Genomic DNA, 18,698 nt, shown 5'->3' with positions numbered 1-18,698 from the left:
ATGCCTTGGGTTTGGGGATGGGATGGGGGGTGAATTCACCAAATAGCTCCATGAACTAACCAAAAAATATATATTTTTATTTTTATTTTTATTTTTATTATTTATATTTACATTTATTTGTATATATTTATTTATATTTTATCTAATATTCATACAATATGTTTATATATTTTATATAATATTTATATATTATTTATATTTATTATTGATTTATTATTTTTTATTATATATATATACATATATCAATACACTGAGCCTAATCAACTCAGGAGTGCCCCTCTGTGCGTTTTCCAAGTCGCCTAGCATCTCACGCCACCTCCCAACTCCCATCCTCATCCAGGTAGGTGGGACCAAAGAAAAACCCTGTTGCGGGGAAGGCAGGCAGGCAGGCAGGCCAGCGGTACGCATGCGCATCGTCCTTTCGGCGCTCCGCCGGGCATCGAGGCACGCGGAAGCGACTCTTCTCCCCGCCCCGCCGCCGCGGGCGCTGACGCGTCGCCCCGCCCCTGCCGCCGACACCGCCGCCATTTTGACAAGCGGCAAGCGTCCGGCTGCGGGAGTTGCAGGCGGCGGCTGTGGTCTCTCTGGTAGGGCTGGTTTCCGCCCGGGTTAGCCCCTCCAGCTCCGCACGTCGTCGAGCCACAGTGGACAGCGTGGCCCCAGCTCCCAAGGGGCCCCGCAGTCGTGCTCGGGGCCTTTAGGCTCCCCCTTGATCTCTCACCTTTGCTTGAACCTTTTGTCAACTTGGGCGACCTTCAGCCCATCTGCCCTGTCACCTCGTCGCCATTCCCACCCCCTGGTCATCTGGAGTTGATTTCCGGGGTCCTAAGCCAGCCCTGAGAGCGGGGAGGGAGTAGGGGCGCATTTAGGCCCCCTGGCTTGCAGGGAGGCTGAGGAGGCCTGTTGCTTTCTTTGGGGCCTGCCACAGTGCACAGATCTGCACCCCCTTAGTGGATGGAGAAGGTTTAGTGTCCCCCTACGCCTTTCTTTGATCTGTTGTCATAACCTAAATCGCCTTGAGCTTGTCTTGTTTTTGTTCCTTTCCCAGGAATAACTTTATCTCAGGACAGCGCTTGTGCGTCCATTCCACCCTCTCCACCAGAAATGGCCAATGTGAGTAGACTCGATTTATTTCTGGACGACTTATCTTGGCGGTATGGGGGGTCGTTTAAGGGACTCTGGAAGGCCTGGAGAGACGGGGGATGAGTTTAAAAAAAAAAATCCAGGGGTGACACGATATTCTTGGGAATGAGAGTTTGTTTGATTAACGCCCCTTATTGTGAAACTGCTTGTGCAAGCGAGCAGCTGGGAAGGAGAAGTTCTCAAACGCGGGGTGACAGCTTCCTTGCAAAAACTCTTTTGTGTTAAAAGATGTAGAACTTGTTTCTTAAGCCGGTTTTTTTTAACTTGATTTTGATTGCTTTTCTCTCCTGAACTGGAAGTTTCTAACAGTTTGGGTGCTGGAAAGCACTTTTCCAAATTCTGCCCAAGCTGTTGCAGATCTTTTTAATGGACGGGAACCTCCCTGCACTCTAAGAATACCAGGAGTAGAGTCCAAGAGACATTATAGCAGCGGCAGAAATGTTCAAAATAACCTTTTGAGAACTTTTTTTTTTTTAAAGCTTCACCAAGGTACAGTGCAGTTCCGAAGCTTGGTGCAGAGAGAAAAGAGGGGGGTCCCCGGATCACTGGCTCTAGAGACATTCCATTTGAATTGTGAAAGACATGGGAAAGGGGAAGTCTTAAAACCTGAGATAGGGGTTCTGAAAAACAAAGTTCTTCCGCCTTGAACTAAAACCAGTGAAGGAGATCAGTGGGAAATAAGATTACATTATAGAGTTGGGGTTCTTGAATGCCAGACTAGGTCATCTAGACACTATTTTGTTGTAATCAGATTGCTGTGTTAGAAAGAATAATATAACAATTAGCTCTATAGTATACCTTTAATAGGGAATGAAATGTTAAGTAAAAGTTAATGTAACTATCTGGACTTATGAAAAATTGACCTCTAACTTTAGCCTTTTTTCTCTCTTCAATTTTTTGGCTTTTGGACCACACCCTGCAGTGATGAGGGAACTGTTTCCTACCTTATGGGACAAAACACCCTAACCCTTGGAGCCAATCCTTTGGTGTCTTAAGGTTGACTTAAAGCCAATCTTTTTTTTTTTTTTTTAAGTTTAGAACATTTTAATCATTTCAAAAAAAAACTCTATTTACATTTCTCCTCCCTGTCCCAACACCACAGAGCTGTCTTATGGATTTACCTACTCAGGGCATGTTTAAAGCCAATCTTTAAGTGTCTTGGAGCCAGTCCTTTTGTGTCTTAAGTAAATCCTCGATGTCTTAATGTTGAAAGTTGATTATGCCCTAACTACAGAAAGGGAATGTTTGAAGCATTTCCTTAAAAACATGATAAATCCTTTCGTGTTAGCTGTTCACCTGTAATAATTTTTAGTTTTAATATTCAAATACTTTAAGAAAAACAAGTTTTATGAATTTTAAATCCTGAGTGGAATTTAGAAATAAGTAGATTGGCATCTCTGGAACACGTTAGTAAACATGGCAAAGATTATAAACACCCGCATTTCAGAGACTCGAGTCTCTGAAATTGTCTGCAAATTAATTGGCTGAAGTGTGGGTACTGTTCTCATTTATGAGATAAAGAGCAGCCTCCTAACTACAGTCACTTGTTGCTAATACCTTTGATAATGGGAATATAGTGCTTCTGGAGTTAGAAAAAGAGCTCATTCTGAACTTGTATGAAATCTCAGTTTCTATTGATATTCACATTTGGTTATTTTCAAACTTGGTATTTACCACTTTTTTTCCTTTATGAACAAAAGTAGGACTCCTAAAGCAATATTTAAAAGATTGCTTAAAAATCCTAATAAATTATTATCTTAAGCTTTGAATCCTAAATTTGTTTGACATAGCAATATAAGACACATACTTATCCTTGAACTAAAATGATTTACCTCGTTTCATTTTTAAGCTGTTGGTTTAATTTCACCTGTAATTGTTATATTCGCCAGTTGCCCCCAATGTTATAGAATCTTTAAAATCTGCATAATATTCTACTTTCTGGGCAAAAGATTTGAAAACCATGTAGGTCAAAAGGTCAAGTTAGATAAATTAGAAGTGTCATTATCCCCCTCTCCATGAGCTAATTAGACATTGGTTTGTTTTGCCACAAAAATGATACTTGATAGACTTTCTTAGATTGGAAGCATAACTACAATTTATTAAGTATAATCAAAAGTTTGGCAATAAGACCAAAATAGGATCTAGGCTAAAATAACAATGGCAGGCAGTCTCTAAAATAATTCAGATAAGCTTTTCTGTGTTTGTGAAGCAATGTGAAGGATCACAAATCATAGTTAATGGTTGTCAGTTCAGCTATTTCAGTAATGTTAGAATCAGGTTAAAAAAATAATTCATATGTGGGGGGCCAGAGAAATAGTACAGTAGGTTCTTGGACACAACCAACTGGGCTCAATCCCCAGCAGTCTGTATGGTCCTCATAGCACCACCAAGATTAATAAATAGTGCAGAGCCAGGAGTATTCGATAATTTAAGTTGATATTGGCTTTGGCTGCCAAGGCAAATTCTTTTAAATGACCTCAGTTCAATGAAACACCCAGAGTTTGTACTAGTAGGTATAAAAAACAAAAACGTAATTGGGGGGGGGGGGGGACACCTGTGACGCTCAGAGGTTACTCCTGGCTATGCTCAGAAATTGCTCCTGGCTCAGGAAACCATATGGGATGCCTGGAATTGAGCCCAGTTCCATCCTGGGTCAGCTGTGTGCAAGGCAAATGCCCTGCCGCTGTGCTATCGCTCCAGACCCTATAATTATCTTTTTTGACTTGTTAGACTTGTTGGGTCCAAGCCCTAAAGAACATGTTTGATTTTTTTTAGGTAGGCAAACCAATGCTCTTTAGACATGCCTTTGCACTTTTCAGACTCTTAAAAAGTTCTATTTATCCAAGTCTTGAGAACAAGTTGGAATTGCTAGGTATAAATAACGAAAAGGCATTTTAACAGAAGAAATCTTGTGCTTTATGGAAGAAGGCAATGAAGTATGGGAATGGTAGATAGATATATTTATATTACTAAAAACTATGGTAATGAATGGGAGATAATATTGGAAATTTTTCAGCCAGTAATGATATCCTCTTTATTTATAGTGAGAAATGTGATCTCAAAAACTACAACAGTAACAACAACATGGATTGGATAGATTTTAGAATATTCTGAAAGGAAAATAGTTCTAAGGTGTCAAATTGCTGAACTATTTTAATATATTCATGACTTTCTTCCAGCTGTTTTCTAAATCCTAGTTCAACTTATTTCTACAGTGCTCTTGTAAATTCCTTAAAGCAGTGGTTTCAACCTTTGATACCTGCCTACTGACATCTGACAAAGGGTACTATAATTGAAAATCACTGCCTTATAAAACATCCCTTATTTTTGTCACTTTATTCTTCACTGCCTCTAAATTAATTTTCTGATTTATAGCCTTGATGTAACAAGTTCTTTATGGTCTGTGGCAACTATTGAGCACAAGTTTCCTTTCAGGCCTATTTTTAGCTGCATTTCCTAGCCCCTCGATGGCAAACCTGTGGCACGTGTGCCAGCTTGGCACGCGAAGGCCTTGCAGCTGGCACTCGGGAAGGTCCGCAATTAAGATATGTGGCGCGGTGGGAGGCGAGTATGCCCGTGTCTGCTTTGCAGCTCACCTGGCAACAAGGCTGGACTGGCCATTGGGAGGACGTGCTGGCACTTTGAGGAAATTCTTTGGTTTTGTGCGGCAGTTTAGGCACTCAGACTCAAAAAGTTAGCCATCACTGCACCTAGGCCTACCCCCTTGCATTTTATTAGTCCTCTAAAGTGATCTTTATGACTTTACCCAGGGGTGTTCCTGAAAGTCACTCATTAAAATGACCTTTTCCTAATTTAGAAATTTCTTCAAAACTTCATATATATCCCATGAGACTACTACTTCCCTAGAAATTTTTTAGTTGTTCAGATATTTTAAAAGCATTTCATAAATCATATATTTTGTTCTCATAGCTTTTTGGAACCTACTTTTCAAGCTTGCAGTACACATCCCTTTTAAGCCATATTCCCGGCCCTGTTCTTACATCTGTTCCAAGAATTAGCAATTATATTTTAATATAAGAAAAGAGATTAAAATTTTTTTTGCTTTGTGAGCTTTAAACTCTTATGATACTACTTTAGTCTGCTGTTAGGGACAGATAATACACAAATATGTGTAACAATATTAAACCTTATTTACCAAAATAAGTAGCATTTTTGCAACCCATCTTAAATTGTTCTGACAAGTATTATGCTATAAGTTTATGGATGAGAGCCAACGGAGCACATTCTCTATTTTGTAATATCTCAGGAGTTTAGGAAATGGGCATTGAAACAAAAAAGTGTATCACAAAAGTACATACAAAATAAAGCCAAAGAAAGTGGACATTGCCAAAAATGGCAAGAGGAAAGGTTATATGGTGATAATTGGCACAATTCAATTCATAGCTATAAAAAAATGAGAAGGGTTTTTGATACTGAAAAGACTTCATTTAAGGACAGAAGAACCTTTCTGCTTATTCTACATTTTTAGTGTTACTGCTAAATATTGCTATTTTGAAAGTTTTTCTTTCTTCCTAGTCTAGCACTCTTGATTCTTTTATTGAAAAAGGCACACACTTCTACCCAAAGTTACTTTTTTTAAAATAGACATAATACTTATTTTAGGTAAGTGCTCAATAATAGAATAAATATTATTATTAAAGATATTGTATTGCCAGAGTGATAGCACAATGGGCAGGGTGTTTGCCTAATGCACTGTCAACCAGGATCAATCTCTGGCATCCCAGATGATCTCCCGAGCACCACCTGAAATGACCCCTAAGCTCAGAGCTAGGAGTAACCCCTGAGCACTGCCAGGTGTGACCCAGAAACTAAAACAGAAACAAAATCACATTGTACTCTGAAATTTGATGGAAGTTGGCATGCAAAATAACAATCTTAGCAGATAACCTAAAATTTATCTCATTTGTAGGTGCTCTGTAACAGAGCCAGGCTCGTTTCCTATCTCCCAGGATTTTGCTCTTTAGTTAAAAGGGTTGTCAGTCCTAAAGCCTTTTCAACTGCTGGATCTTCAGGTTCTGATGAATCTCATGTGGCCACTGCTCCCCCAGATATATGTGAGTAAAAGTTAAAATTGCCTTAAAATGGTCTCGGTGTTTAGAGTTGTATTTCAATTTCTATGATACTTTCTTCCTTAGTTATTATTGATCTTTTAAAGTGAAATGTATGCCGTCAAATAAAAACAGGGTTCTGCCATATGTCTCTATCTTAAAGTTTCATTATAAGGTTGAATGAATATATTTTCTTGAACTTTAAGTGGACTCTTTGTTTTGTTTTGGGGCCACTCTGGCATGCTGGGATTAATTACACTCAGGAATTACTTTGGGTAGGCTTGGGGGACCACAGAGTATACCAGGGATCAAAGTAAGGCAAGCCTTTTCCCACTGTACTATCAAATCACTCCTGTGATACTATTAAACTTTACTATTTTCTTTACTATTTTCTGATCTTTGCCAACTTCCTTCTTTCTTTTTCCCCCCAGTGCCAGGAACAAAACCCATATCATTGCTCCATATCCCCATATGCTCCATATCCCCAGTCTCTGAAAATTCTTAAATGTAGCTGGCATTTTTTATGTTATTGTTTATTGAATCATAGCTTACCACACTAGAGGCCTGCTATTCCTGACCCATTTTACATAATGTATTCTGAAATCATGCCAAAATATTTAGTGATGTCACTTTCTAGATAAACATTGGTTATCTCTCAGTAATCATTTACAACACAAGTAATGTGTGTTATTGACACATTACTTAGTAACTAAAAATAATTTTATAAGTTTTATGATTAGATAAATTTGAGAAATGATATGTCATGTCTTGTTGCCTTGTTGAAGGTTTATAATGTATACTAAAATATTTAAAGGTATTCTTTTTTTTTTTTTTTGGTTTTTGGGCCACACCCGGTAACGCTCAGGGGTTACTCCTGGCTATGCGCTCAGAAGTTGCTCCTGGCTTGGGGGACCATATGGGACGCCGGGGGATCGAACTGTGGTCCGTCCAAGGCTAGCACAGGCAAGGCAGGCACCTTACCTCTTGCGCCACCGCCCGGCCCCATATTCTTAGTAATTTAACCTAATTTGGTTAAGGGGATTATCCTAAATAAAATAAAAACATTAATATATATACGTGAAGCCAGAGCAATAGCTTAGCACACAGCCAGCCCAAGACGGACCCAGGTTCAATTCCTGGCATCCCATATATATGGTCCCTCAAGCCTGCCAGGAGTGATTTCTGAGCACGGTGCCAAGAATGACACCTGAGCGCCGCTGGGTGTGGTCCAAAAACTGAAAATAAAAATTTTAATATATGTACATAAGATAATGTCATTTGTTACTCTTTAACTTAGCATTTCCTCTATGTAAAATGCTATAGATTTTATTCATTATCAGTACCATTAAGATTTTCCATCTCTAATAAATCTATAAAGCATTATATACATTACTAATATCAGTATAATAAAGTCATTTAACTTATTAGTAATTATAAAACCATACATATAGGGGAGAGAGTACAGTGGATTGGGTGTTTGCCTTGCATGCAGCTAACCTAGATTCAATTACTGACACTCCATATGGCTCTCCTATTTTATATAAAATTATAATATTTTAAAATTACATATATAAAAATTATAATACTTCAGTCGTCTCCCTAATAATGGACTTACTTTGATTGTTGTTTTGGAAATGAATGGAACATACTCAGGAAAATAACATTGAAAGACATTATTTTGATTTTTTGTGTGTGTGGTTTTTGTTGTTGTTGTTTTTTGTTTTGTTTTGGTTTTTTGGTTTTGGTTTTTGGGCCACACCTGGTGGTGCTCGGATTACTCTTGGCTGTCAGCTCAGAAATACCTCCTGGCAGGCATCGGGGACCATATAGGACAATGGGATTCAAACCAACCACCTTAGGTCCTGGATCGGCTGCTTGCAAGGCAAACGCCGCTGTGCTATTCCTCCGTGTTGTTGTTTTTAATCAAAGTTCATTGTAAGAAGAGCGTTCTTTCAGTTTGCCTGATAAGGAAAAAGTGATACATATGTGATTCATATTATTTATCCTCCTCAGGCTCTCGAACAGTCTGGCCTGATGAAACTATGGGACCTTTTGGACCTCAGGATCAGAGATTTCAGCTTCCTGGAAACATAGGCTTTGATTGCCACCTTAATGGAACTGCAGCACAGAAGATAAGCCAGGTCCATAAAACTTTACCTGATGTTTTAGCAGAACCTTTATCAACTGAAAGACATGAGTTTGTGATGGCACAATATGTGAATGAATTTCAGGTAAATTACTAATGCTCTATTTTTTAAGTATGAGCATATCATTTTTATTGAAGAACTTAAAAAGATTCAATTCTGGAATATATAATATATATACAAATATATATACACAAATATACAATATACATAGCTTCTAAAATTTTGGCATTGTACTGTGGCATGTTTGCATTTTTTCTTAATAAGTAGGGCTTGGGTATTGTTTTTTTGTTTTTATTTTTGTGCTTTGTTTGCAAACAATTCCCACCAGTACTCCTGGGTCTGTGCTCAGGGGTCACTCCTTGGCAATATAGGAGAGCCATCTGGAGTGTCAGGAATTGAATCTAGGTTAGCCACATGCAAGGCAAACATCAAATCCACTGTACTCTCTCCCTGTATGTAGGGTTTTATAACTACTACTAAGTATGTTAAATGATTTTATGATACTGATATTAGTATATTTTATTTTGTTTGGGGGCTACTCCTGTCTCTGAATTCAGATATCACTTTTTGGGGGGCTTGGAGCACCATATGGGGTGCCTGGGATGAACTTGGGTGGGTAGTGTGTAAAGCAAGCACCCTACCTTCTGTACTGTCCAACCATAAGTCAGTTCTTAAGTATTAAATCACTCTATTCACTGAAGTAGGAAGTTTCTTGCAGTTCATTGTTTGTCAAACTCCTGATCTTTTAAGCCCCATTTTTCATATATCTACAAAGTAGTACACTGAGTTCTTCTACTGATATTATATTGAATAACACATATTGGAATATGGTTCTCCTTTTCAATTTTTTGTTTGGTTTTGGGGCCACATCTGTCTTATCTAAGGGCTTAGTCCTGGCTTGCACCCAGAGATAACTCTTGGTGTCCTCCAGGGACCATTTGGGGTGTTGATGATTGAACCTAGGTCTGCTGCTTACAAATTCAAACATCTTACCTCCTGTGCTAGTTCTCCAGCCCCTCTCTTGGCTTTTTGTCTCAGGTAATTCCTTATTCTTGGCCCCTCTGTCTACCTATGTATTTTTCACGTTTAACTTCATCAAATTTTCCCTTAATCACCTAATCTCTTCTTCATAGAGTACATTTTTCTGATTTCTAAATTACTGATTCTGTTTCTAGTTTGTTTTTGGACCATATCCAGTGGTCTCTGGTTGCTCACAACTCAGAACATGAGGATTACTCCCACTGGAACTTTGGATGCAATGCTAGAAGTCCAACCTTGTACTCCTGCATACATAGCATATGTATCAGCCCCTTGAACTATATTCATTGCCCAGTGCTTCTTTTCTAATCAAAACTAACAATTTTGATTCAGTATTTCTGACTCCCTGCTGAATGTGTTCATATGGATGGTCAAGTTCTCAGGCTACGCATGTCTAATATAGACTAGTTCTTTTCTCTCTCTCTCTCTCAAAACCTCATTCTCACATATCAGCAGCTTGAATGACTTAGGCCCCTTCCACTCTTCTAAAACAAAAATGATAGGGTTACTACCCTGGATTACTCTCTTCATATGCACACAAATGCTAAATAATTTTTATTTCTAAAATAATTCTTAAATGATTTGTGTTCTTTCAATATCTATTAATATATCTGGAGTTCTAGACCTCATCTTCATCTGAATAATCTAATGGACTTCTAGATAGATTAATTCTGAATACAGGGTTATTTAGCTCATTGTTAATGTATTTTGTGACCTTGCAAAAGTTACTGAACCTCTCTGAGTAAGTTTATCTTTATATATTAAAATGATTATCCAACACATTTCTTTTGGGGGGGGGGTCACACCGGTGGCACTGATTACTACTATTGGCTCTATGCTCAGAAATCACTCGCTCTGGACTAGATGAGATGCCAGGGATCAAACCTTGGTCTGTCCTGAGTCAGCCATGTGCAAGGCAAATGCCCTACCACTGTGCTACCACTCTGGCTCCTATCCCACAAATTTTTTATGAGGACTAATAAGAAAAAATATGTATATAGTATACTTAAATCCACTGATCAGTTATTGATAGTTATTACTGATCTATCACCTCCTCTTCATTATCATACATCCCCTTAGTAACACTAACATTAGGCTATTTATATCTGGCAAATATTCCTTACAGCTTGTAGTCTTAAAGTCTGCATTTGTGATTTTTCCAGACCTAACTCTTACTACTACTTATAATCCTCTGTGTTCTTAAAATTCTGATCATATTTCTTTGTTTTTGTTCTGAAATCTACCATCCTCTAGCCATTGCTTACCTTTACCCTATTAACTCTTATTCTACCCTGTTTTTTCTCCTAAATTTTTAAGTCATACTCATGACCTATTTTTTGTCTCTAAGGTACAAAAATTAACATGTAGTCCAAATATGTTGATTTCAGACTTTTCCTAATTTGTTCCCACAGTGCAAGTTTTTTCCCTTCTTGTTTTTTTTGGGGGGGTGGGGTGGGGGGCATATCCACCAGTGGTGCTCAAGGCTTAGTCCTGGTTTTACACTTGGATCACTCATGGCAAGTTTAGGAGACCTTTTAGGGTACCAGGGGTCTACCACAGGTTGGCCATGTACAAGGCAAGTACTCTACTTGCTATCCTCTCACCCCAACTTCTTTTTTCCCTTCTAAACTTATAGTCTTAAGTCAAAGGCACTTACATCTTTAATTATACTTTCATTGTAATTTTTCTGTCAGTTCTGCCAAATTGAAGACCAGTCATCTAAAAATTCATTGCAGTACCCACTTTGGTCTTAATACTCAGTTTTTAGTGTCCATCAAATTTTAGTTGAGTGAAACACCTCTAAGTACTATGTATTTAAGTACTTTATGTAACACGGGCTATATATTAAATCATCCTCTTTTGTAAATTATTGCTGTTTTCTTCACTTTACAGATTACAGAACAAAAAAATCATTAGATATTATCACATAATATCTTAAGAGGTAATATTAAAGAACATGTTTAGAGCATTTTAGTTTCTGAGCAATCTTCACATCAAGTCAGTGTTTTACAAAATAGGCAATACTACCCCCAATGGGGGCAGCAGGCACTGGAATAATTCAAGTGGGTCACTAGTAGACGTATGTGATCGAAGGATGCTTCCTATTTGTTCACTTTAAGAAAGAACACAGTAGTTTTTCATTTTTGATGTAGGAACAAGTAAGTTTAGGAACCTTTGTCTTAAGTTATCAGCATATTTTATCTTTATTAAAAAGTACTTTCTTAGAATTCTAAAACATTTTCACCTTGGATAAGAAAACACTGGACCATCAACAATAAAAATAAGATTATTAAATAAAAACTTTCTAAGGGAAGTAAGTTTATAGCTGGCTAAAATCATTTTATATGAACTCCAGATTGTTGTTTTCTTACATTTCTTATTCCCCTTAGGGTAATGATACAGCTATTGAACAAGAAATTAATAGTGCAGAAACCTATTTTGAGAGTGCCAAAGTAGAGTGTGCAATTCAAACATGTCCAGAATTGTTGCGAAGAGGTACGTTGTGCTTTATAAAAGACTTTTATGCTGATGTGGATTAGATAATGCCATTAGGTTCTTAATGTTGGAGTAATGTGCACTATTAAAATTGTATTGCTTTGAAACTTAATATTTTAGCTTGTCTGGTAGGAAATTACTACATAGACAAAATAAAGACAATGTCCCTTGAATCTGATTTAATGCTACTGTTAAAAAAAGATTTTTTTTTTTAGTAAGTTTTACCTAATTTTTTTTTTTTGGTCTCTGGGCCATACCTAATGATGCTCAGTTTACTTATGGCTCTGCCTTCTAGAGTTACTTTTGGTGATGCTAGATCTAGCATACAGGCTTCTGAGAAATCCCAGATCGGCGGCATGCAAGGCAAGAGCCCTACCCTCTACTAATCTCTGTGGCCCCAATAACATTTGTAAGATTAGTAATATGTCACTCTACTTACACATCATTTTAGTAGAAATAAGGAACTAGAGATATTTCAGAAGGCAGGGCACCCAACTTGCTTGCAGCCCACCCAGGTCTGATCCCCATTACCACAGATCTTTCCCCTGCCCCTACTAGGAGTGATCCTGAGAATACAGCTATGTGTGGTCTGAAAAACAATTTGTTAAAAGTATTTCAGTTCCATTCACTCTTTTCAGTGATGATAATGCATTTAACTAAACTAGGTATCAGGACAATTTAACTTACGATTTTTTAAAGAAATATTTTAATACATGTTTTTCTTTTTAAAAGTTATTTTCTTCTTGATATGTTTTGTTTTGTCTCATAGATTTTGAATCACTGTTTCCTGAGGTTGCCACCAACAAACTTATGATTCTGACTGTAACACAAAAAACTAAGAATGATATGACGGTTTGGAGTGAGGAGGTAGAAAATGAAAGAGAGCTACTCTTAGAGAAGGTAATTTTTATTTTTATAATTTTGTTTCACTACCAGTTACCACTGTTTTGAAACATTGGGTATCTACTTAGGCTTTATCAGTTTTATGCCATTATATTTCAGTATTAAAGAATACTGAAATTTTCAGTATTCAGTATTCCATCTTTTCTGAGAATAAAAGCGTCACACGTTTTTAGTGTCTTGTCCAATGCTTTTTATCAAATCTTTGTCTGACTTAGGAAGCATAGGAAAATATAGTAAAAAGGCAAAATATAAAAGTGACTTTTCATTGGTATTTCTTGCCTTTTTTCTTTCTTTTGCTTGCATGAGGGAGCTTTGGTCCTCTGAGTCTGCTGTGGTCCTTGCCTGTAAAAGGTACAAACTTGACAAATAAAAGGTGGAAATTATCCAAAAGGTCAAGTAAACATTAACAGTGTATATCTAGTTTGAGGATAATGTATCCTCGTTTTTTAAATATTTAATTCATTTTGGTGTTGGACCACATTTCAAACTCTGTATTCAGGAATTACTCTTGGAGGCATACAATATCTTCAATTTTTTTTGTCTCTTGCTTTAGTGGAAATATTTTGACATTTTTATCAATTATAAAATAGATATGCTTTATAAAATCTAAGCAGTATTTACATTGTATGGATTCATCTCTTTCATTTTTACTAAGAAATGAAAATTGAAGTCTTTTATTTAAAAAATAAGTTTCTCTAAAAATTAAACATTGGGTCATATCAGCTCTTTGTCTGAAAGATAGGAATATTCTGCTTAAATGACAGATTAAAAGTAACTCATTTGGGGCCGGAGAGATAGCATGGAGGTAAGGCATTTGCCTTTCATGCAGAAGGTCATTGGTTCAAATCCCGGCATCCCATATGGTCCCTGAGCCTGCCAGGAGCGATTTCTGAGTGTAGAGCCAGGAGTAACCCCTGAGCGCTGCCGGGTGTGACCCAAAAAAACAAAAAACAAAACAAACAAAAAAGTAACTCATTTGAGTATTAGATAACTACAATGAACATTGCGTTTAATTTCCTTTAATGTGATATAATGTGCCACAGCTTATTTTACATTTTCATGAGGGTTGGATATATAGTTGTCCTTCATTTATAAATAAAGGTACAACTTAAATAGCAGTATTTATGATAACTTGAAACTTGTTTATACAGACTTACGAATAAATTTCATGTCTTGAATAAGTCACATTTTAAAAAGGAAGCTATAAGACCATTGTGTTTGATTATAGCGAGTTTTGCAATTTAAAGCATTAAAATGTAAATAGATATTTATATATTAAGGTAATTCTCAGTAAATGCCACTCATTTACTTGATAGTTTTCACATAGGTGTTGCACTAGTGGACATATTTTTTGACCATTTAAAAATTAGAACTTTCTGTTTGATACTAACCTCAGCAATAATAATGAGCCCATTTTCTGTTGCCTATTTTAGGACTTTGAAATAGCAGCATTGCTTTGTCATATGATTTCTACCTTATTATTAATGTTTATTTTCTTTTTTTAATGCTAGTAATCATTTTATATATAGCTTATTATTTATATATAGCTTATTATTCAAGTAAATATTCTGTTTTATTAAACATTTTGTTTTATGACTTAAGTAAATTCTAGTTTTTTTCCAGTAGATGTCAGTGTTTGCTGATGATGAACAGTAATCCTAGAAATATTTAAACTGGCTCTTCCCCAATGATAATTTGAAATTACTTAGTTGACCTTCACAAATAATTAATTGTATTATATTTGTATTCTTTGCTATTTTTTATTAAATTGATACATACTCACATTTTCTAAACTGTATTCTATAGCGTTTCATTTTTCTTTTTTGGAATCACAAAGATAATTAAACAATAAATATAATACAAATTATGAAAACTAGGGGCCGGGCGGTGGCGCTGGAGGTAAGGTGCCTGCCTTACCTGCGCTAGCCTAGGAGACGGACCGCGGTTCGATCCCCCGGCGTCCCATATGGTCCCCCAAGCCAGGAGCGACTTCTGAGCACATAGCCAGGAGTAACCCCTGAGCGTTACCAGGTGTGGCCCAAAAACCAAAAAAAAAAAAAAAAATTATGAAAACTAAAGAATATAATATTAATGTTTTTTATTAGCTTACAAACTTAAACTTTGCATAGCAAGTCAGGGAAGTTTATGACCTTTGCTATAAGGAGCAATAATTATGCTAGGCCTTGCAAACAATAGAATCTCAACTATACAACTTTACCAATGTATTATTAAATGATGCAACTGAAGACAAAGCATAAAAGATGCAGTCATGACTGTATCCCAATAAAACCATACAGTTAGCTGTATTGGACCTTGGGTTCAGTTTGATAATCCCCTTCTGTAAGATGCAGCTGTATGTCCTCAACTTTGGGACATATGTCTCAACTGGATGTTAAAATTTTTCAACGGGATCTTCCCTTCTAGATGGGGTCATAAATTTGTGCTGCCTAACACTTCATAACTCTTGATAGTGTGATTCATCCCTCAGCTCCACAACTAGCACCTTGTGCTCTAAACCTTATAAGGTCTTACATCATGTATACAAGGGCATAGCCCTCTATATAACCAAAGAATGCTCCAATTTCTTGCTTTTGAATATCCTTTTAGTACTTCACTCCACAAATTCCAAATGCTTTTATTTACTTTCTCAACTCAGTGACACCATCCACCTACCTTGGTTCCATTTCTTGGCCATCCCCAGACAAAAAGCTGGAGCTAATACAGGGATTTTCCCCTTTGCTTAAAGGTCACAGTAATAAACAATCATTGTTTACTTGTTGAGTCTAAAACAATTACCTTACATGTTTTATTCAGTTTTATTAAAATGGATGGCCAGTTTGATACCAGTTTTATTCTCTGATAGCTAAGCAGATTTTTTTCCTTATTTTAAACAAGTATTTTTTTTTATTTTTTAAATATTTTATTAAAACACCTTGATTACAAACATGATTGTGGTTGGGTTTCAGTCATGTAAAGAACACCCCCCATCACCAGTGCAACATTCCCAACACTTGTGTCCCGAATCTTCCTCCCCACCCTACCCCTGCCTGTACTCTAGACAGGCTTTCTATTTTCCTCATACATTCTCATTGTTAGGATAGTTCACAATGTAGTTATTTCTCTAACTAAACTCATCACTCTTTAAACAAGTATTTTTAACACTGTAATATGAAACTAATATTTGCTACCCCCCCTTTTTTTAAATGGTGCTTTAGACCACTTAGATTTCCAGTAACTCTGATTAAGATACCATAGAAAATAGGGGAATTTTGAGTAGGTAATACAATTAGAATGTTATGAGTATATACTATAGGTAAGATACATAATATACTGTGGGAAGCAAAAGTTCTATCCAATTCTGTTCTTTGTTCATCGACTATTTTATGCCTTTCAGAAATATTTTACATATGTGAAATATATATAGATGTGTTTTTGAAAGACAATAAGCCCGTGGGACCATGTATGGTGCTGACAAGTGAATTAGTCACCCATGTGCAAGGCAGTCTCCTAAACCCTTCTACTGTTTCTCCAGCTTCTGCAATTTAGACTTTTTAAACGAAGTAAAACTGTTACATAGTTATTCATCTTATATGTTAGTAAAAATAACCTTATGACTTTACAGTTTATTTTTTTAATCTTATTTTGGGACTACACTTGCCAGTGTGTTTAATCTTACTTAGTTTGCTCTGAAGCAATAAAGATACTTTAAATTTTATTTTTAAAAGGCAATATATAGGGGCTGGAACAATAGCACAGCAGCAGGGCGTTTGCCTTGAATACGGCCAACACAGGATGGATACAGGTTCGATTTTCGGCATCCCATATGGTCCCCAAGCCTGTCAGGAGTATCCTCTGAGCACTGCCAGGTGTGACCCAAAAACCAAAAAAAAAAAAAAAAAAAAACAATTTAAAAATCGATCTATTAATGTTGTTATCTTGAACATATTTGGGTCTTTTTTTATACAGTTCATCAGTGGTGCTAAGGAAATTTGCTATGCTCTTCGAGCTGAAGGATATTGGGCTGACTTTATTGATCCATCATCTGGTTTGACAGTGAGTAAATATATTTTGAAAGCCATAGGATATCATATGTAGTAGGAAAATTTTTTAATATAATTACAACCTTGGGAAAAGCAGATCACTAAAAATAATGCAGTTTGCCAAAGGCGTGCAGTTATCGTTCCGTTGCATTCGCAATTTTGATAGACCTCTCCACCTATAATTAAGCTTTTTAACTTTAAATTGTTTTTATTAAAATACTAAGTTTTTCTTAACTTCTGAATTAAAAAAATATAGATAGTAAAAGCTCTGTTCAGATATGCACCATTTGGAAATACATTTATAAAATTATTTTTTGAAGACCTAAATGTCCATTCTCAATTAGACTATTGAGACTATTTTTTAGATATAAGAATAGTAATTGTCTTTCTTTGCTTCGGAAGAAGTATACTATTCTCAAGGTCAAGTAAAAAAATTGTATAAAAATAAAAGTAAAACTTACCCTGACTTTTCTTTTTTTTTTTCCCTTGGAAAATCATGAATGTAAATTACAAATTATTGTCTGAACTTTATTCCATGTTTAAAGCCAGTGTAATTTCACGTATTTGAATCTAGATTATATATTAATTTCACATCTCCAGAATTCACAGGAGAAAAGGGAATAATAGGGCATTTCAGTTATTGCATGTGATCTTTGTATTTTGTCTTTGTGTTGACCTAAAAATTATCACTTCATTTCTTTCTTGTTAATGAAAGCATGACTTCGTTTTTATCTCCTTTAGTTTTTTGGACCTTATACAAACAACACTCTCTTTGAGACAGATGAACGTTACCGACATTTAGGATTCTTTGTTGATGATCTTGGCTGCTGTAAAGTGATCCGTCATAGTCTCTGGGGTACCCATGTGTTTGTAGGAAGTATCTTCACTAATGCCACACCAGACAGCCATATTATGAAGAAATTAAGTGGAAACTAACAGTAATATCAAGATACTTGCTGTACTACTTGTATATAACATTTGGGTATTTGGGTTGATCTATAAACACTTGTCAAAGGCTTAAGTGTTTACATTTTATTCATTACTAGGTATTTATTTCAACATTTCTGAATTTATAGCTTTGGCAGTTGGTTTCTGATCGTTTAAATCTCAAATGGTCATTCATGTTATGATTGAATTTCTGTTGAATACACATTGTAAAAAATATGACAACACATAATCTGGGTTTGACCTAATATTTCCACCTACATGGTAAAGCCTCATTTTAATTATTATTGTCTACAAATCACACATTTGTTGGTTTTTTTTTTTTGTTTTTTGTTTTTTTTTTGTCCCCCAATTCACAATACAGACCAGGCAAAGGGCCTGGGTTGAGGTGTATATGGGGTGCATTTACTCTACCTCCTCTTTCTATACAGTAATGGCAAATATTATCCTCAATGGAGAGAAACTGAAAGCCTTCCCTCTAAACTCCGGTACAAGACAAGGTTGCCCCCTCTCACCACTCCTATTTAACATAATACTGGAAGTACTTGCTATAGCGATTAGGCAAGAAAAAGATATCAGGGAATTCAGATAGGAAAGGAAGAAGTCAAGCTCTCACTGTTCGCAGATGACATTATACTATACTTAGAAAACTTAAAGATTCTATCAAAAAAAAAACTTTTAGAAACAATAGATGCATATAGCAACATAGCAGGCTATAAAATTAACACACCGAAATCAATGGCCTTTTTATACACCAATAATGATAGGGAAGAAATGGATATTAAGAAAACAACCCCATTCACATTAGACTCACATAAACTCAAATACCTTGGAGTCTACTTGACTACAGATGTGAAGGACCTATACAAAGAAAACTATAAAACCCTGCTATGAGAAATAAGAGAAGACACATGGAC

General features: G+C 36.3%; 1 protein-coding gene and 1 non-coding gene across 2 annotated transcripts; one reads left to right on the top strand and one right to left on the bottom strand.

Moving 5' to 3' along the window:
- Positions 1-493: 493 nt before the first annotated feature.
- On the top strand, positions 494-17,857 carry MMADHC (metabolism of cobalamin associated D). Its single transcript, XM_049773018.1, has 8 exons — positions 494-587; positions 1,049-1,113; positions 6,074-6,218; positions 8,226-8,443; positions 11,788-11,893; positions 12,663-12,793; positions 16,763-16,849; positions 17,578-17,857. Exons 2-8 carry the CDS (start codon positions 1,105-1,107, stop codon positions 17,770-17,772), a joined length of 891 nt encoding a protein of 296 aa, XP_049628975.1. The 5' UTR covers positions 494-587; positions 1,049-1,104; the 3' UTR covers positions 17,773-17,857.
- Positions 17,858-18,120: 263 nt separating this feature from the next.
- On the bottom strand, positions 18,121-18,253 carry LOC126010197 (small nucleolar RNA SNORA51). Its single transcript, XR_007496323.1, has one exon. It is a non-coding gene; the product is annotated as a small nucleolar RNA SNORA51 (small nucleolar RNA).
- Positions 18,254-18,698: the final 445 nt, after the last annotated feature.

Source organism: Suncus etruscus, chromosome 5 (genome assembly GCF_024139225.1).
Source record: "Suncus etruscus isolate mSunEtr1 chromosome 5, mSunEtr1.pri.cur, whole genome shotgun sequence".
Taxonomy (NCBI): domain Eukaryota; kingdom Metazoa; phylum Chordata; class Mammalia; order Eulipotyphla; family Soricidae; genus Suncus; species Suncus etruscus.
This window is presented reverse-complemented; position numbering and strand designations above follow the sequence as displayed.